We start from the raw sequence: 21,608 nt of genomic DNA on the forward strand, positions 1-21,608 counted from the left end.
TCTTACACCTCTATTTATGATATCTAATATTTTTAACTAACTTTTCCAACTTTGAGATATATGACTTAAAACCCTGTGTAACTTTAAGGCACATAATATATTGATCTGATGCACTTATATACCACAAAAGGCCAACCACTCTGGTCTGAGTGAAAACCTCCATGACCATATAATTATTTCATTTTATGATGAAAAGTTTAAAATCCGTTCTTTTAGCACTCCAAGTGTGTCATACTCTATCTACATCACTTATTTTTTTCTTCCCTTTCTTCTTTCTCATTCTTGGAGCATAGTCTCTCTCTCCCCCTCTCTCTCTCTTTCTCTCTCTCCCCCTCCCTCCCTCCCTTCCCTCTCTCCCTTCTTTCTCCTCTCCTCTCCTCTCCTCTCCCCTCCCCTCCCCTCCCCTCCCCGCTCTTTCCCTTCTCATCCCTCTCTCCTCTCTCTCTCCTCTCTTTCCTCTGCTTTAGCGTTACTTCTGTCTCTGCACTCAAGAATCATTCCTGGCAGTGCTTGGGGGACCATGTGGGATGCCAGGGACTGAACTCGGATCAGCCGTGTGCAGTGCAAATGCCCTTCTTGTTGTATTATCACTCCAGCCCTCTTGGGACATTTTCAATCAGTTCTTTTCCACCATTTAAAAAAAAAAAATCTTAATTTTGTTTTAAAGCCAACTTTATCGAGGGGATTTTGTAATAAAAACATTCTTCCACCCCTTTGTCTTCCACATCTATCTTTTTTGTTTTGTGTTGTTTTTAGACTAAGAAGTGCTCAGGGCTTGCTCCTAGCAGGGCTTGGGAAATGGGAAACCATATATGGTGCTGGGGAATCAAACCTGAGTTGGATGCATGCAAGGCGGTACCTCGTACTGTCTCTCTGGCCTGTGTCACAACATAGCCCTTCATATTCTATTATTACTCTTGTTTTCTGTTTTGGATCCACTCTCAATGGGGTACTCACGGGCTACTCCAAGGGTTCATGGGACCATATGGTGCTGGAGATCAAACCCAGAGCTCCAGTAAGTAAAGCAAACCCTCTGGAGCTCTGAACTATTTTATTGCGCCCCCCCCCCCTTATTATTTTTTTACTAACTTTCAGGGGAATGTATTCACTTTTCTTGGTTTTTTACATTTCTGCAATTTGTTATTATTGTTGAGCCACATCCAGTTGTGCTCATGGCTTACTCCTGACTCTGTGCTCAGAAATCACTCCTGTCAGGCTTGGGCAGCCATGAGGGGTGCCTAGGATTGAACCTGAGTTAGATGCATGCATTCCATTGTCTTTCCAGACACTTACATGTAATAGATTTGCATTGCATCTGAGAAACACTTAGCTTGAGGACATACAGCTTCTATGGTTAATATGCAGTCTTGCTCTTTTTCCAACAGGAAGCATTACTTCATCCTTCAGGACTATCCACCATAAATACAACTCTGGAAAATGGTCTGATTAATGAGTTGTAAGGACTCTGCATTCTTGGCAAACAAAGAATGGATAGTGAAAGTATACTATTTATAGATTAAAAACTCACAGGCAGTAGCATGTATTGGCAGTAGGGTTGAGAAACTAAGGCCGTCAGAAATCCCCAGCATAAATAGAAATAGTGCAACTGCTTTAAAAGATAGTATAGCAGTTCCTCAGTTCAAATGGAATTATCTATATGACCCATTAGTTACACTTGTAAGTGTTTACCCAAGAGAATTAAAAATATGTTCACATAAAATCTTGCATTGTTTTTGGTAGTTAAAAAGAAGCAGACCAAATCTTCCATCAACTTGATGGATGAATTTATAAGATGCTGTATATCCGTATCATGGAATACTTTCAGCAATAAAATACCAAGTATTACTAGCTGCATGAATGAGTCTTGAAAATTTTTGAAGTGAAAAAAGACAGAAATAAAGAGGTTGTGATGTGTTGTATTTTTTCTTTTTTTGTTTTGGGGCCACACCCTGCGGTGCTCAGGGCTTTACTCCTACCTCTCTGCTCAGGAGTCACTCCTGATGGTGCTTGAGGGCCGTATGGGATGCCAGGGATCAAACCTGGGTCAGCCGCATTCAAGGCAAGTGCACTGCCCACTGTACTATCTCTCTGGCCCCCTCTTATTATTTCTTTTATATGATAAAGCCAAAATAGGGAAATTTACAGAGACAAACTAGATGCTAATGAATGTGTGGTTTCTTTGGGGGGGTGATAAAAATGTTCTGGAACTGAAAAAATGATTTCACATTTTATGACTATATGAGTATTAGTTTTATTAACCCTGTCTTGCAAAGTTAGTGAAATATTGAAAATTTATAAAAATAAAATGTTACTTTTGGATTAGTGATAATACTTGGACAATAAAAATTTTTACCTGGGGAGTTGCACACATACCTTTCTACTTGAATTGAGCAAGGCTTAATGTTTTGTTTTATATTATGGTTATCTTCAGTGCACCAGTGGTTTCAGGTTTCTCTAGTGTTTGTGCTTAAGTGTTTAGAACTTACTTGACGCCCTTTTCTTTTCAGGCAGGATATCTCACTGTTCTCATCACTCTCTGAAATATAGATCCCTGTTAATTGTTTTTCACTGCTTGGTAGCCAGTTGGGAAAGAGGGCACTTGGGAAAGATTTTTGGTGGGGAAGAGGGTTTTGGGGTGCCTGACTCTGGTAAATCCTAAGCTGCTTGGTTGCTAATCAGCAGTTCATCTCAAAATTGTGTTAGAAAGTTTTTTAAAAATAATATCTGAAATAAAACACAAAACTCAATAATGACAAATACATTTTAAAAATGGAGCAAATTGTTGATTTTCCAAATTCTCCATAGGAGGCATGCCAACAATATGAAATAATGCTCATCACCACTGATTATCAAGGATTACAAATCAGAATGACAGTAAGATATCACCTTCTCCAGTAAAAATAGTCTGTTTAAAACACACACACAGGGGCAGTCTCGGGCCAGGGGCAATACTGGCGCGCTCCACCAAGATTCGACCTGAGTGGCCTCACTTCTGTGCAGCCGCTCTACTGCTGATCGACCACGATCCAGAAGTCAGCTAGACTACTTTTGGTCCCATCAACTGCTTGCAGCCATGTCTCTAGACTGTGAACTAAGCCATAGCCCCATGCCGGCCGAGGAGGGGAAAGATCCTTCTTCCTAGGTTTTTTTCCCCTTTTCAGGGAGAAGTGGTGTGGCGTCGCGTCCGCCATATTAATGAGGACTATTAAGCAGGTACAAACTTGGTGGCGCAGGAAAGGGAAAAAAAAAAAAGACTTATGAACTTGAAACAGCGGGATGCTTGGGCAGTCTCGGGCCGGGGTGATACTGGCACACTCTCTGCCATGATTAGACTCGAGTGGCCCCACTTTTTTGCGGCTGCTCTGCTGCTGATCGACCACAATCCAGAGGCCAGCTAGACTACTTTTGGTCCCAGCAACTGCTTGCAACCATGTCTCTAGACTATGAACTAAGCCATTGCCTCATGCTGCCCCAGGAAGGGAAATGATGCAATTTCTAACATAAATCTCCCTGGACTTAATTACTAAAATACAGAAATCCTAAACCACGCAGCCGCTATCGCGGCCGTGCGACTTAATGTCTCGTCATTCTCAGCAATGGAAAACTAATTATCAAATGCTTCCTTGTCAGTAGGGGTTTTTTTGGGGGGGAAATTCCAGCAACAATAGTGAGTTTTGTGTTCAAATATGGAATGTAATCAAGGTAAAGAGAAAATGAAGTGAAATTTATCAGCTACACAGGCGGGGGTGGGGGAGTGGGAGGTATACTAGAGTTTTTGGTGGTAGAATATGGGCACTGGTGAAGGGACAGGTGTTCGAGCATTGTATAACTTAGACATAAGCCTGAAAACTTTGTAACTTTCCACATGGTGATTCAATAAAATAAATAATTAAAAACACACACACAATTGTTAACCATAATGGCCGAAATGAGAGAGAGGAGGCTGGAGGGTGGAAGGGAGAGTAGGGGGGAGGGGACAAAGAGAGGGAGGGAGAGAGGACCTGTCATGGGGGGGTTGGGCATTGGTGGTAGTAGGAGGAAAACTGGGAACATTGGTACTGGCTGATGGAGGGATGGGTGTTGGCACATTGTATGACTGAAACCCAATCATGAACAGCTTTGTAATGCTCTTATCTCACAGTGATTTGATTAAACACATGCGCACACACACACATCCACACACCTTTAACAAGAATGGCCTATTAAAAACACATGCACGCATACACCTGAGAAACAAGAATGGCCTATCACATACACACACACACACACACACACACATACACACACACACACACACACACACACACACACACCAAAAACAAGTATTAGTGAAGATGTGGAGAAAAAGGAAAGGAACCTTCTCTTCTCATTGTTGATGGGAATGTAAACTGACACTTTTACACAAAGTTTGAAGCTTAATGACTCCATTTTCTCTTGAGTCTGATTTACGTTCATTTCTATTAAAAAAAACTTTATTGTTTAGATTTCTGCTTATCACAATAAGTGATAAACATTCAAAGATTTTAGAATCATAAACAAGTGAAATACATGCTTTGTAAGTAATAGGGATAATGTATACCTTAAATGATATAACTTGGCAGTTCTGATGTTCTAGTTTGTAGTTCTCCTACTTACAAGAGGAATTTGAATCAGAAGGCGGTAACTTGTATTTACTTATGCAAAATTCTGCAGTTGTTGAGCTGGAAATCAATTACTTTTCTGAATTTTCCTTTCAGAAGACTATATTCTCTAACTTAACTCTATTCAGTCACTTTTCTATTTATTTTTATATTTCTGGAGTACCCTGTACATATTTCCGGGGACATATTTGTGGAGAAGGGAGCATTTAATGCACATGTGTGCAGATTTCTTGATAATTAATTTGGCCAAGATGAATGTAACATAATGTATTTAAATGTCTTAGGAGGCTTGTTACTAAAGTAGGCTTATCTAATGGTTGTGGTAAATGAGCTTATTGCTGTAGAAAGACTGTCCTGCTTAAGCAAAGGAGTAGTAGTATAGTGTCTACTGATATTCAGTAGTAGTATCATCATCATCATCATCCTGTTGATCATCGAATATTTTGAGTGGTCTCAGTAATGTCTCCATTCATCCTAGCCCTGAGATTTTAGAAGCCTCTCTTTATTCATCCTTTCCAGTGTGCCTCATTGGAGGTTCTTTCAGGGTCAGGGGAATGAGACCCATCAGTAGTAGTATAGAGTAATAAAATTTGTGTAGGATACCAATATCTTGGCAAAGTTGGAGTGTTTGGGGGGCAGAAATAATAGCAGATGAAGGGACCTGAAAGTTGTAAGGAGTGTATCTTATGTAGGAAAATTGTAGGTATATTTATGTATGAGAATTGTAGGTTGTGAACATATGTAAGCTAGTCATGGTCTGAATAGGTCTTTTGAGGTTACAGCAAGATGGAAGTTGAGATGTGCGTATTCAAATAGGCATGTTTTAAAACCTAAGTTTGATTTTTTCCTTCACTGAAAGAGACCAGCATTAGGGCCAGAAAGATTGCTCAGTGGAAATAATGTGTGCTTGCATGCAGGAGGGTCATGTTTGATCCCTGGTACCACATGGTTCCGTGAACACTACCAAGAGCAACTGTGAAGCAAAGAGCTTGGAGTAACCTTTTAGCACCGCTAGGTGTGGTCTAAAAGCCAAAGAGTTATAAAAATAAAAAGATACCAACTTTACTCCTGGCTGTTGCTGTACATTAAGACAGATAATGAAGAATAATGTACAAAGCACTTTTGTTTTCTGTTTAATTTACTGATAATCATAACCATACTTGTGTAAGCTATATAAAATCAGACAGTTTGTAATTAAATTACTAGATGCTGTAACTGTTGACTGTGTAGGTGTTACTCTTTATTTCTGGTCAGTGTACTTAAAGAATATATTTTTATATGAGCAAGAGAGACTTTCCTGAAAGGAAATTGTGGCCTCCAGATCTTTATAGTAATTTCACCTTTTCTAAACCTATATGTATTGTCTGTTACGGACTGTTTCCTCAAGTCAATTTTTTTTAAAAAGTAAATGAAGCCTTCCAATCTAAGAATCCATAAACCATCAGCAATATGGCAAAGTTAGATTTTTCATTAAGATTGTAAACATGTATTTCAGGTAGAGAATTCCAAAGAAAATGAAGATAGTATTTTACAAAGAGAAATTCCTGCCAGACAGTCTCGACGAAGGTTTCGGAAAATTAACTATAATGGAGAACGCCAAACCATTACTGATGATGTGGACATTAACAACTATCTTTCTGTGAGTATATTTACTATAATATAAGCAGTTTGGGTTCTGTATTTAAAATTTGAGGGCAGGTAAATACATAAATTTGTTTAAATATTTCTTGGTTAGGACCAGATAAATAAGTACAGTGAATAAGGCACTTGGCCTTGCATGTGGCCACCCTGGTTTGATCTTGAATACCACATGTGGTCCTCTGACTATGGCTAAGTGTGACCCCAAAACAAACAAAATCCTAAAAAAAAAAACTTCAAAACTTCTTGGTATTTAATTGGATAGAAATACTCCCACCTGAAATTACATTAGGCTTTTTTAGATAATGTAAGAAAGAGAAAAAGTTCTTTTTTCTTTTTTTAACTACCTTTATGTAGTGTAGAATAAAATACTCTCCAAGAATTCATGGAATGGGGTAATTACATCATGTAATAGGAAATTTTTTGATACAAGGCACAAAAAAGAAATAAGGGTGTCAGTTCTTCATTTAATCTGTGGTACAAATGTATATGCTATGGATCATTGCAGAAATACACATTAAAGCGGTTTCCACATGCAAATAGCTAAAAAAAGCAGTTGGAAAAAACTTGTAACATCAGAAGATACATACGCTGTTTCTTCAGAAGCCTTTAGTTTTATAGTAGTGGGTAACTATTTTTAATTTTTATGAAGTAGTTCACAATATTTGATTACATTTAATATTTGAACACCAATCTCACCATCATTACACCTTCCCGCCATCATATTTTGGATGTTTTCATCCTGGACCCCAACATCTGTCCCAAAGCAGAACCGAAATAATTTATTTTGTATTGTTTGTTATGAATAAACTGCTGAAAATGCTCCAAAAAGTTTCTTTAGAGGAAAGTGTGTGAATATTGTTGTATTTCACCTAGGGACCATTAAGCCCTTCTATCACTAACTTGTTGAGGGTTGAGCCTTGTGTGCTTATATGTATGTATGTGTGTGTATATGTATATATATGTGTGTGTGTGTACATATATAAAATCTGTTAAAATGTATTTTCCTCTAAGATTGGTTGCTTTCCACTTTAAACTCCATCAAATGTGGTGTGCTACTCTTGGAATATGAGTGGTGTGAGGTATGAGATGTTGCGTTGTTGTCTAGGAATAGATTCACTCGTGGGTGAAGCTCCTTTAAGTGAGAACGGCAGTGGTTGAGTTTTGGAGGTTTTTCAGCTCTTGGGGCAGGTAGGGGCCTTGCCCTCCCGCACTCTGGGGTGCGGTGAGTGAAACAACCTGGCACTGAATCCGACTTATGGCGAGTCATTTTATGCTCTCTTCCGAGAGAATTATAATGAGTCTCTGGATCATGGCTGTTGATGAGATTATCTGGCACCAGCCAGATATGGTTTGTGGATATGGCTGCCTAGTTGCCCAAAACAGGGGGAGATGGGAGGAGGTCACCCTTTCTTGGTTCTGTTGAATCTGGAGTTTTCAGTAACTTCAGTTTAGACTGAAAAGTCATTTAATTAAGAAGCATTATATAAGGAAGGATAAATTGGAATGTATTTTATCAGTTTTCAGAGTCCTACTTCTTTAAAATATAAGAACAATTGTAAGATTTAGCAAAATTTCTAAGCATATGTTTAGTTCTTTTGGCTTTGAAAACATGTTTTAAAAAGTTTAAGCATATCCAAATAGTCTCAAAGTATTTTAAGTATTTTATTTAAAATATTTAAGCATATCCAAATATTCTCAAAGTATTTTAAGTATTTTAAACTTATTAAACTTATTATTAAGTATTTTAAACTTAATAAGTATTTTAAACTTATTCCATGTTAGGAATAAACAGAATTGTTCAGAGAGTTGCTTTTTCTGGAGTGTTAGATTTTAGGCAGCTCAAAGAATTAGTGATATTGGGCTGGAGAAATAGTAGAGTGGCTAGGGTGCTTGCCTTAAATACGACTGTCATAAGTCTGATGCCCTGTATCTTACTTTGTAGTCTTAACTGTAAAATTCTGTTTTCTTTCTTTAGTTCCTCTCCCTTTCCTTCATTGTTGTTCCTATAACTGGTGATTGCACAAATACCCAGCTTTGGTTTATTTGTGGAGCTCACTGAGGATAACCCATTGCATTTTGGTGCTTCCTCTCAAGACCATTGTGTTCTCTCAGAATTGTACTCTTGCTTGAGGTACACAAATTATGGTTGTGGCACCAACACTGTCAGATTACTGTAGTGTTCATCAAGGTCACACTTCTAGTTATAGTGCCAGCATGTTTTCGTTGTGTTGCTCTTTAGGGGTTGCACCCTTTATTGTGTTGATTTCACATACCTGGCTGTGGTGTCACTGGAAACTTGTACCCGGGATTGCAGAGAGCAGTTATCAGGCTTAAATAGCAGACTGAGATTGCACTCCGTTCCTGTGGAACAATGGAGATTTTACTCCTCACCATATGCATGAGACAGAGTTCTAAGCCACTGTGTACTTCCTCCAGGTCTCAGCTGTGGGGTGTTCTTTTTCCACATTTTGGGCTGGTAATATCAGGTAACGTGCCTAGAAAGATTTCGTATTTTAGTAGCAGTGATTTGTGCTCATGAGTCAATGAATTTTGAGTTGTGTGTGTGGTGGTTTCCCAAATCATCCCACAAGGAGAAACATTAGACTCTTTACACACACACACACACACACACACACACACACACACACACACACACACACGTATACACACACATGCACGTACACACACATACACTTGTGTAACTGTTCTTTCACTTAGAATGATTTTACTTTTTTATTCTTTGTTTTCTCAACAAGTCTTTATTATCCTCAAGACACAGTTCCACATTGTTTCAGGAAAGAATTCCATGATTTACCCTTTAGAAGGTTTAGGTACACATCTCTGATTCCCATAATATTCCTTGAATATACCTCACAACATTGAGGTAGTTATTATCTCATCTTCCTTCAGTAGACTTTATTTTTTAAAATCATCTAGGCTGCTAGAGAGATAGCACAGTAAGACCAAAGTTCCATCTTCTGCACTCCGGATAATCTCTTGATCACCACCAGGAGTGATTCCTGAGCACAATAACTGGGAATAAACCCTAAGCAAAGCCCATTGTGGCCCAAAACAAATAAAAAAGTGAACCATTATCATGTCCTCAGAGGTAATTACAGTGATCTTTTTGTATCAGCTTGTTTCGGCTTCTTTGTAACTTCAGGCAAGTTGTGTAACTTTTCCTTGTTGTTTTGCTGTATCTGTAGACTGAAAGGATTGAGAGAAGACAGTTGAATTTCTATCACAGTTTCTACATTTAAGGATTCAACTGACTAAAGATACTAAAGGCCTAAATGGTTTAGTCATTGAACATTGATAGGTCTAGGACCTCACCTGGTGCAGACAGAGGGACAGAGGCAAGTAAAGTGAAGAAGTTCCACCTCTGGTGAGGTTGGATAGAGCTGTGGGAGAGACTGAGTGGGATTTTAAATTGTCTTAGGCTGGAAAGGGAACAAACACCAGTGGGGGTTGGACACTTGGTAAGGAAGCTTGGAATGTAGCCTGGGATGTAGCCTGGAAAGTTTCTACCAGGCTTGGGATGGGCCATCATCCCATGTCTTCAGTGCAGGAGGGGCAGGGTCATCTTTGATTCCAGGAATGATGCTATCTCACCAGCCACTATTTGGTCCCAAGCAAACCTTATAAACAAGGACAGACTTTTTTCCTTTCTCTTTTATTTTTTGCAGGAGTTTGGGGGATGTTTAGGAGGGCTTCCCAAGCATTGTTTCGGAGGCCCGGGGACATACTGCTGATTCTAGACCAAAAACATTTCCATACAAAGGGCCTGGTGGTGCTGCAGATTACTTTGTCCACTCCACCGTTTTGGTGGTGGGAATCCAACACTGTTCTGTACTATCTCTCTAACTCTCACACCTTTTCTCTCTTATAATTCCCTAAACAATTTTTGCATAAAAACTCTGCAAGGGGCTAGAGAGAGATACAACAGGTAGGGAACTTGCCATGCACATGGCTGACCCAGATTCAATCTCCAGCAAACCATATGGTCCCCCAAGTACTGTCTGGAGTGATTCCTGAGTGCAGAGCCAGGAGTAACTCTGGAGTATGCGAGGTGTGGCTCAAAAGCCAAAAAAAATTTAAAGCCTTTATTTTAAATAGCATTTATTTGATTTAGGTGTTACATAATGCAGTTACAATTTAAAATACATAGGAGGGTGTGCATAGATGATGTGTAAACATATTTTGTATGAAATTAAACATTCATAGATTTTGATATTCTAGAGGGTCCTGGAACCAAATCTTTCAAGAAGGATGACTATAAATGAGATCCCAAGTAGTCTGTTACCCTAAAAAGCATGTCAGAGACTTCTGTTCCTGTTGTTATACTTTTCAAAAAATCTGTTACTACTGGTACTTATAAAACTTTTATTTTCTATACTTGAAATAAGAGCATTTTTATAAAATCTTTATGTTGCATTTGAAGCCACAACCAGCCTACCCACAACCAGCCTACCTGGGTTCAATTCCCAGCATCTCTTATGGTCCCCCAAGCACTGCTGGGAGTAATTCATGAGTGCAGTCAGAAGTTACCCCTAAGTGTCACTAGGTGTGACCAAATCAAAAAATTGACAAGCTAAATAATCACAGAAAATGGATGAATAAAATTATAAAAAATAAAACTGCCTTGATATTAGAATAGTAGTCAGTTAATTACAGTGATACACTCAATTTTTTGTAGCACACATTTAACAAAGGCTTATTTTCAACAAGGTAATTTTTTTGGTCTGACCTTAGTGATAATTGTTATAAAGTACATATAAAAGTCAGTGAATGAGCAACTCTCCATATGCATTGAGTCAATTAAATGATGACTGGGATGTCTGCCAGAATCTGATGACTGGTTTTGAAATTACTGATTTGTAGACCTTTGTGATGTCATTAGCAAGTCAGTAGTCCAACTCAAATGTTTTATTTATTTAATTTTAATTTTTGGTTTTTGGGTGACACCCCATGATGCCCAGGGTTTATTACTGATTATGCACTCAGGAGTTACTCCTGGTGGTGCTCAGGGGACCTTATGGTGCAGGTATCATATCTGGGTGGGCTGTGTTCAGGGCAAGCACCCCACCTGCTGCACCATTGCTCTGGCCCCAGCAACCCAAGTGTTTAAAATATGTAGGTTGCAAGAATATCTCCAGAGCATGGGACAAAATAGAACTTATATTTACATGTATATCTTACTCTTTTAAATTTCTGGGGACTTTTAATGTATATTTCACAATGAACAAGAAATATTTTAATAAAGAATTACCAGTTAGATGTAATATAATAAAATCATGTGTTACATATATTTGTAAACTGTTAGGAATGTGGCTCCAGCTTTATAAAATTTTGAGATTATCTGGTATAAAATTGTCTTCTCAGTTGGCTTCAGTCTACCTTTCAGCTTTTTGACTATTACATTCTTGAAGTTTCAGTCCTTCATTCGTTTTTTTTCCTCTAGAGGTGTGGCCCTAAAAACAAAACAAAAAACCTGTAAAAAATAAATTCTGCACTCGCGCGGAACTGTGAAGGCCCCATAACACAGGGCTGTGTAAGACCCTCACTAGCGCAGGGATGACTCATAAAAGGATGTTCGCACGCTCTCCAGGCGGCTCTCTCTCGCCACCCGCGTTTGGTGCTCTCGAGCCGCTTCTCCACCCCGGAAGACTGTTGCCTTGGATGGATGAAGGAAGAATGAGGGCCAGGACGGTTGCTGATTAGTTGCCATTTATTCAATCTCTCGTCTCTCCCAGCTCTCTTCAATCCTCTCTCTCTGTGTCTCTAACCACACAATTCTTTCTTCCCACTATATCCATCTCCTTTGTCCCTCTCTCTTTCTCTGCTGTCTCTCCTTCAATCCCCCTGCAGCAACCTTCAATCAGTTTGCTCCACAATCCAACAACCAATTCATTCCTCCAATCATCAATTCCCTTCTCTCAACAATCCTCCCTCCTCCCCACAGCTGCTCTTTTTATCCTCTCACCACACCACGCCTCCCCACGGGAAGCATAATCTAACATGTTTTTCCAGACTTCTCGACTATCTACAGCCCACGAAGGCAAAACAGCCTTTAGGTGTGTTTCTCCTCTCCTTAGACCTGCAACTTAATTAGCATCTTTATTTCTCCTAATATTTACCATTCTGTATGGACACAGTAATAGACACTTTTAGGCTTGTAGGGTGACTATCCTAGGGACATCTTACCACAGACTCAGACTACAGTGCTCAGGCGGATCAGTCATTCCTAACATCAGCAGGATCCAAATCTAGTTATTACTGGGATCATGCCAGAATCTGCCCATGACCAAACTCTTATTATACAGTTAAGCATTAGGGCACTTTGGCCAGGCCCATTTCGATGCCAGGGTAGCTCATAGCTCACCACTTGCCCTGGGTCCATCCAGTCTTTCGTCAGGACCCGGCTTTTGGGGATCTTGGAAGTAAGGGCAACTGAGGCTTGAGTTGAGAGAGCAGATGTCCAGGAGGTATATTATCTGGAGTCAATCAACTCCCAAGCCACAGGCTTGTATTTTTAACTGTCTTCCTGTATCCATACAAAAAGCAGCTGCTCTGAAATAATAACCCTGCAAAGGACATTAAAGAGAAGAGAAAGACAATATTTACAAGTCAGAGTCTGATCAGGAGACGAAGGTAATTGACAGGTTGGGCGGGGTGGGGGGGCAATCAACAAACACAAGCCTCCACAACCAGGGAGGAAAGGCATACCAACCATTATCCTACAAAAACCAAAACACAACCCCCCCCAAAAAAAAAATTGGCGGGGCCGGAGCGATAGCACAGCGGGTAGGGCGTTTGCCTTGCACGCGGCCGACCCGGGTTCGATCCCCGTCATCCCATATGGTCCCCCAAGCACTGCCAGGAGTAATTCCTGAGTGCAAAGCCAGGAGTAACCCCTGAGCATCGCTGGGTGTGACCCAAAAAGAAAAAAAAAATTGGGGATATTTTGGGTATGAAGTTAGCATCTTTCATTGATTTCTTCTATATGTTTGAATAGCAGTGTGGGTCATGGGCTACAGTATCCTAACTGTATCCTTAGTTCCTTGGTAGACCAAATAAAATACAGTTTTAATTTCTAGTTCCTTATGTCTTTGGTACTTCTGACATTTCCTACACAGATTAAGCTATTGATCTTCCTTTCTTTCACCATCATAATACCTGACACAGTGGAATCAGCCAATTTTTTTCATAAGGGATTGTGAAAAACACAAACGTGCGCACGCAAGAAGAGGGTGATGTGTGTGTTGTCTTAACGGTTCGTGGGCTCTCGCCGCTCGCGTTCAGTGCTCTCGAGCCGCTGTGTATGGGCCTGATCGGGATGGCTCTTTCTTGTGCTCTGCTTCTGTGTGTGCCGCTGTGCTCTTTTCTGTCTGTCTATCTGTCTCTGTAGTCTCTCCTCTGGTCTCTTCCGACCTCTCTCTGTCTCTGCTTCTGTGTCTTCTCTCTCGCTTCTGTGTCTTCTCCCTTTTGTGTCTTCTCCCTCTGCTTCTGTGTCTTCTCCCCACTTCTGTGCTCTGCTTCTGTGTCTTCTTCCTTCTTTTTGTGTCTTCTCGTTTCTTCTGTGTCTTCCCCCTCACTTCTCTTACAGTCTTAGTTTATATAGCAATCACATAGGGTGGTGACACAAAGGTGAGTTGAATATTAACAAATCAACAAAGAGGGGTAAGACCACTCCTCCGGGAGATTAACAAAATCTCATTTTAGGAGATTACTCCAGATTACTAGGAAATCCACTCAAGGGTGGCATCCTATCCAGGGTGTGTCACTTTCTTCTTACCTCAGCTAGTAATCCACTTAAATAGTTATAGTAAATTTACTAATATTTTACTAATATTACTAATATAGTAAATTTCTAATATTTCTAGCAGTGTCATTCTGTATGAGCACAGTAAGATATATTAAACTTAAAGCTTGGTTCTTCCTGAGGACATCTCACTATGTATTCTAGACTGCAGTCCTCAGGTCAGGTTAGTCTTCTTAACCCCAGCAGGGTCCTAGTCCCGTCGTTACTTTTGGATCATGACAGCATTTGTCTATGACCATGCTCTCAACTTGTAGTTGAGTATTGTGGCGTTTTGGCCTGGCCCATTTCGATGCCAGGGTAGCTCACAGCTTGTCCTGGGTCCATTCTGTCCCTCGTCAGGACCCTGCTTTTGGGGTGCTAGGAACTAAGGGAAACTGAGTTGAGAAAGCAGATGCCCAGGAATAAATATTATTGGAGTCAATCAACTCCCAAGTTACAAAGCATAATATTAACTCTTCCTGTGTCCATACAGAAAGGACATTGCTTTAAGATAAACTAAGTTCCCTGCGGCAAGGCTGAAAGGACAAACCCAGTGTTATCCTACAAGGGATATCTGGAGAAAAATTCTATGGCAGAATTATGAGTCATGGTTTTAAATTTTGAAGACTTTTATTTTTGTTTCCATATTTTCTTTACATCTAGTTCATTCTGTCACGTGGTAGGCATAGTATACTTCAGATAGAATCTACTGTTTGATTCTAGGCTCACAAATGGCCAGTGAGCACTTCTTTCTCTCATTAGTTGCTCTTGTGATTTTACCTTATGTTCTCTCCTGTCCTGATGCTCCATGTTTTGTGGGATCCAGAGATTCCATTTTAGTGATTTATCGGGGGGAGGAGAGGGTACACCCCACAATGTTCAAAGGTTACTAGTGACTTTGCACTCAGAGATCATTTCTTGTGGGGTTCTAGGGAATCATATCAGGAGCCACGGATCAAACATGGGTATGCCCTGTGTAAGACAAGTGCCCTACCCAATCCAGAGCATTTTTAAGGAGATCATGACAGTTTATAGATGAGTTGGACCAAATTTAAACTTTATGAAGATATGTTGAATAAATAGCTCAGTTCTTCACTTTACTGTAGATATAATAGATTTGATATCTTAAGCTTTTCAGCAAAATGTGTTTTGCTTTTTTCAAGTCATTTTATCTTATTAAGCCATTCCTATAGTAAGAATAGGATCCCTGGGCTGAAGCAATAGCACAGCAGGTAGGGCATTTGTCTTGCACACAGTCAACCCGGGTTAAAATCTCATGGAGCATGTTTTAGCTTATTTATACTTCTATGACAGGAAAATACTGAGTCGTATATAAACAAGAAATTCATTTCTCACAGTTCTTGAGAATAGAAGTTCAAGGTCATGAATGTCAGTATGGTGGAATTCTAGTAAGCTTCTCTCTTTCAGGTTTCATTCTTGCACCTTTCCCTATCTCTTCACATGTTGGAAAGAGAATGGGACCTGTCTTAAGGGCTTCTTCCTAATGATCTGTTTGACCTTACAAATCCCCCCTTCTTAATAGCATCTTCTTGTCTTACACAGGACATACCCAGATTTGGTCGGTGGCACCCAATATGGTTTCCTAGAACCCCACAAGAAGTGATCTCTAAGTGCAAAGCCCTAAGTAGCAAGCCCTGAACACTGCTGGGTGTGGCCCCCCATGAATCATAATAGCATCTTGGAGATCAGGATTTTAACATAGAAATTAGGAGGGACACAGATACTAAACATAATAGCATTACAACAGCTGTATAAACTTATAAAGAAACTAGATGCAGTTAAGTGGTAAACTTGATATGAACAGATTTGTAAGAACTAGATCCTTTAACTTGACGTGATAGAATAGACATTAAAGAATTAAATGGTCTAGATTTATGTCTTTTTTTTTTCTTTTTGGGTCACACCTAGCAATGCACAGGGGTTGTTACTCCTAGCTCTGCACTCAGGAATCACCCCTGGCGGTGCTCAGGGGACCATATGGGATGCTTGGAATCGAACTCGGTTCGGCCGTGTTCAAGGCAAACGCCCTACCCACAGTGCTATTGCTTCAGCTCCTATGTTCTTTCAAGCACTTAAATTTTGTGGGTTTTTTTGGAGGGGGTCAGTCGGGAAGCTTTTCCCAGCTTGTTACTTGGAGATTGCTTCTGGCTGTGCTTGGGAGATGACAGGAATCAGTAACAGGGATCCAACTGATATCCTGTGTGCAAAACATGCACTCCAGCCCTTTGACTATTTCTCTGGTACTTTTTCCGTGTTTTTTTTTTTTTTTTTGTCATTTTGTAAAATGGTTTACAATCGTGTTAACTTGCATGGCTTTGATAAACAAAGTCAATACATCTTCACAACCACCAAGGTGCTCAAGACCATTCATCTCTGACTCATGTCATTTATAGTCTAATCTGTCCCCTCTCTTTCTCCACTCTTACCACTATTTAATAATCTTAATTCTACGCTCAGAGGGAAAGTTTGTCCTCGTTAAATACTGTCCATAGGTTTCTCTGTATACTACAGATGAGTGAGATTATCTGGTGTTTATTCTTCCTTTGATATATTTCACTTAACATGGAAATGATACCCTTCAGTTCCATCCAGATTGCTGCAGCAAATGGCAAGATTCATTTTTTTTCATCTCTGCATAGTATTCCATTGTTTATACCACCCCTTCCTTTTAGCCATCTGTTATTGGATATTAGGTTGTTTCCACATCCTGGCTATTGCACTTAACACTGCAGTAAACATAGGTGTGCAGACATCTTTTTAAATTAATGTTTTAAAATTTTTGGCATAGATATGCAGAATTGGGATTACAGGGTCTCAAGTTCAACTATCAATTTTTTAAGTGAAGGAATTTAGTCTTATTTAGCAAGATGCTAGTTGGAGGGAGTACACATTCAGGTTAAGGTGCCAGCAAATTGCTAAGATAGAGAAAAGGTACCATTTAAAAAATATTGGTGGTGTGCAGGCATACATGGCTGTGTGCAGGGATCATTCCTGGTGGTACTTGGAATACCATATTTGGTGCTGGGAATTGAACTGGGGTCAGCCACATGCAAGGCAAGTGCTTTTACCTCTACTATCTCTGGCCAAGTTCTTATTTAAAAAGATGATTCCTTACTGTTCCCCAAAGATGTAGAACCAAAGGACATTCCCACCAACAGTGAATGAGAATTCCTTTTATACCACATCCCCACTAACACTGCCCCCCCCCCCCGCCCCCAGGTATTTGGATATATGCCGCTCTCACTGGTTGGAGATAGTTTCTCATTGTATTTGCATTTTCCTGATGAGAAATGATAATTAACATTTTCTCATATGTCTATTAATTGACTGTGTCTTCAGGAAAAGTTTCTGTTCATCTCCTCATCCCATTTAAAAAAAGTAGGTTATTGGGATTTTTTTGTTACTGAAATTTGTGAGTGCTTTATGGATATGAGAAATGGTGATTAACATTTTCTCATACATCTGTTCATTGACTGTGTCTTCAAGGAAAGTTTTTGTTCATCTCCTCGCCCATTTTAAAAAGTAGTTATTGTTTTTTTTGTTACAGAACTTTGTGAGTGCTTTATGGATAATAGTGGATACCAGCCCTTTACCTAATGTAGATATTTTCTCCCATTTGATAGGGTGTCTTTATTTTAGTCAAATTTTCTTTTTCCATGCAAAAATTTCTGTGTAATATAGTTCTATCTATTTATATTTTTTTATTTTGTCTTTTCCAGTGGAATTGAATCATTGAAGACATCTCTGAGTTCTATATTCTTAGAATTTTGTTTTTATTTTTCTGACAAAGCCCTCAACAAAATAGAAATAGAGGAACTGGAGAGATAGTACAATGGGGTAGGCATTTGCTTTGTACGCACTCTACCTAGGTTTGAAGCCCAGCATCCCATAATGCCTCCTGAGCCCCACAAGAAGTGAGGTGGGGTAACAGAGCCAGGAGTAACCCCTGAGCATTGCTGGATGTGACCCAAAAACTTTAAAAAACATTTTTTTTAATGGGATAAAAGGAATGTACCTCAAGATAGTAAAGACCATATGTAATAAACCCACAGCCAACACTATAATAACTGGCAGGATTTTTTTAGTTCATAATCAAGTATATTATTAATGATAATTGAAATAATTTTAGGAGTAATTTTAGACATTCACTAGCTTCTTTTCATATTTGATTTTCCTTCACTGTTTTTTAATTTTTTATTAAAGAACCATGATTTATAAAGTTATTGATAGTTGAGTTTTAGTGATAATGTTCTAACACCAATCCCACCACCAGTATCAGCTTCCCTGCATCAGTGTTCCCAAGTTCCCTCCTGCCCCCTTTCCCTGCCCAGCCTTCCATCTTGTCAAGCACATCGTAAAGTTTGGTTGTTATAGTTTGAATCTCATATTTTCGGTGTTGCTGGATATGTAGCTATACTACTCCATATTAGTAGTATACCTGAGGCCTTTAACCCCTGCTCTCCCATTACTTTCCTTCCTCATCTCCTTACTTCCCCCTTTCTAACTGGCAATTTTTATAGAATATTTAAGATGCTTGGTTTCTGTATCTGGTGGGAATAGAACTAGACAGATACTAATCCCCCTCTAAATATGGTCCAAAGTTTCTCAAAAGATGAGGGAAGGGTAGGGGGGTTGGGGTTTTGTTCTTTTGTTTTTTGTTTTTTGTTTGTTAGTGCATGCGTGTGTGTTGCTAGATCCTGCAGTTCTTATTTATCAAAATGCTAGTTGGAGGGTTATTCCCTACCTGGTGTTTGGAAGTTGTTCCTGGTGGTGCTTGCTCAGAGGGCCATATAGGCCCAATAATCAAACCTAAGCTTCTGCATGCGAAGCAGGTACTCGAGCCCATTTAGCTAACTTTCTGATTACTGATTGATTGCTATATTAAGGTTTCTCCCTTCATGCTGTTTTCAGCCTCCTGAAGGATTTCAGTGCACAAATTAGGTTCAAGGGGGACAGATATACACACACTCAAACCATATGTATAATGCACCGTTCAGTGAATAATTTAAGCATTCAGATCCAAATGCCAAAGATATAAATCCTGATATATCTATCATCAGAATTTCAAGTTTGGATTATTTAAGTCATTATCACTGATATATGAAGAAACTATCAACATTGTGAACTTCATTTTCTATTTGTTGACTTGTGTATTTAATGGACTTATCCTGATTGTTTTTAAATGTACTGTTTGGCAATTACATATAGAATGAAAAATTGAGTAAAAAAATAATTTTCTACCTTTTCTAAGAAAGTTTTTGTCTGTCGCCTTTACTAGATCTGTGTTCTGTCTTGTCTAATATTGAGAAATTGGAGCACCACCCCTTAGAATCTGCAGCCTCTATATTGTTTTTCTTCTTACCTCACCTACTTCCTGGAGGGCTCAGTGTTTCAGTGTCTTTATGGTGCTTTGTACCTTAAAAACAGAAATGGAACCCTCATCCCCTTTATGAGTGTTGTAGTATCTCAGAAAGGAATTCTCATTTGCTTCTCATTTGTTTTGTTGGTAGGTAGTGTAGAATTATTGATGCCTGGGTTGTTGTACCTAAACAGAAGTACAAAACTCCACAGACAAAAAAAAACCACACAGGCAAGATATTGTAATCAAAATATGCTACATGCCTACATAAAGAAGATTTTAAAAAATTTTTTTTGTGAATTAAATAAGGCTCATAGAAACATTCAAGAGAATGTTGAGGAATAAATTTATTGTAATCACAAACTCAGGTAGCTGGTATTGCTAGTGAATTTTTAAATGAATACATCTTAATTCAGATCTACGGCTAATTGATAATTCTGAGAATTTATCCTCCTTTTTTGTTCCTCATGCAATTAAAATTTTCTCCAAACCGTATTATATTAGTATGAGATAATTCACATGTTTTTTTCTATTAGAATAACTTATTAATAAATTTAACATCTTTAAATCATTGAGTTTAAGCTATGAAAATTCTCTTCAACAGTCTTCGTATATTGCTCACTGCTAAGTAGTGACTTCTAAAATTACGTTATTGACTATTGTGAATTTCAGTAGTGGATGTAATAAGAGGATAGGATGTGCCCCTCTGGTTGTCTGGTGAATACATTTATATGAATTTTATGAATTTATATGAATCATTTATATGAATCTTCTCAGGGATCAGGAAGATTACTTATACTTGAAACATGATGCACAGACAAAAAAAGTCTTTTGAAAATTGTTTGAAGCAACTCTGATATTACACCAGAGATCTAAGATTCTGGCTTACAAGTGTTCCAGTAATGATTTTTTATTGTCTTGTAGTTTGGTTTGTTATGTCTTAGTAATTATGCTATGCTCATAGTTTTATGTGATTTTAATAGTACTAGAAAATACAATTTTTCAAATTGGAAAAGTGATATAATCTTTAACATAATCTAGGAATATGCAGTTGGAGACAGCATTCTCAGTAGTTTAATTTTATTAATGAGGTGACTTTATTGCTAGCCCTGAGTATATATTGCTCTATTTAGTTGTGGGAAGGATATTTTTGAAGAAAAGTAGTGCACAATTTAAACAATTTTACATTAGACTTGCAATAGATAATATGCAACATACTTGCTTGATTGTATATGCAAGTGAATCCTTTTGTGCAAGAGTGAAAAATGCTTGATTCAGCTGCACAATATAAGGGGAAGTAGAAGCATGGTGGTGCCTTTTTATTGTTCCTTCAGTTTCACTGATTCTAATTATAGAAGCTTACATCACCTTAGTTGATGGTGAAGGCTCCCCTCTCCCTCTTTGCTTTTTCTTCTCCTGCACTCAGGCTGTATCATATTTCATAGTGCATATGTGTTCTGCTGGTGGCTTTGACAGTATTTTCAAAAGCATCTTGCTGATCTTTTAGTAGACATGGATGACTCTGTTATGAAACACATTGTTTAATACAGAAGATTAAAAGGACAGTGTTGGTACTCTCTGGCTTCCTTAAGAATGCTGAGAAATGGCTGGAATGCAGTTTGAGAGCATAAATTCCTGAGGGACACCGGTAATTGGAGTTAACCATGTCTGATAACTGCAGATTCATTTTAAATGCTCAAGTTAAGCTTAAGGGTTGGGGGCGGATGTTGGTGGGAGATTGGATGAGGCTTGCTGTGATTCTTTTAAAATTGATTTACATGTTCTTTTTAATAAAATGTCACTTGTTTTCTAAGAGGAATAAAATACTTTTACTATAAAAATCAGTTTACATGCAGCTGGGGCAATAGTACCATGGATGGGGCACTTGCCTTACATGTGGCCAAGCCAGATTGGATCTCTTGGCACCCTATATGGTCCTGAGGCCTCCCAGGAGTAAGCCCTGCACGTTGCTGGTTGTGGCCCAAACTCTCCCTTCACACCTCCACCCCAACATAAAACATTTTATATATTACAGACTAAATATTTAAAACCAAATTGTACAGATGTATGACTTTTTTTTTAATTTGGTAACTTTTCTTAGGTTCCTTGTTTCTTTTTTGACTTTTGATTAAATATTTATTTGTAA

General features: G+C 38.9%; 1 protein-coding gene across 7 annotated transcripts in view; it reads left to right on the forward strand.

Moving 5' to 3' along the window:
- RAPGEF6 (Rap guanine nucleotide exchange factor 6) overlaps positions 1-21,608 on the forward strand; it is a 187,462-nt gene that overhangs the window by 53,072 nt on the left and 112,782 nt on the right. For all 7 annotated transcript variants that reach the window (XM_055143032.1, XM_004609838.2, XM_004609836.2 and 4 more), the window contains exon 6: positions 6,136-6,279. In XM_055143032.1, the coding sequence (XP_054999007.1) occupies positions 6,136-6,279 (144 nt within the window). The remainder of the gene's footprint in view (positions 1-6,135; positions 6,280-21,608) is intronic.

This window comes from Sorex araneus, chromosome 6, assembly GCF_027595985.1.
Source record: "Sorex araneus isolate mSorAra2 chromosome 6, mSorAra2.pri, whole genome shotgun sequence".
Classification (NCBI taxonomy): domain Eukaryota; kingdom Metazoa; phylum Chordata; class Mammalia; order Eulipotyphla; family Soricidae; genus Sorex; species Sorex araneus.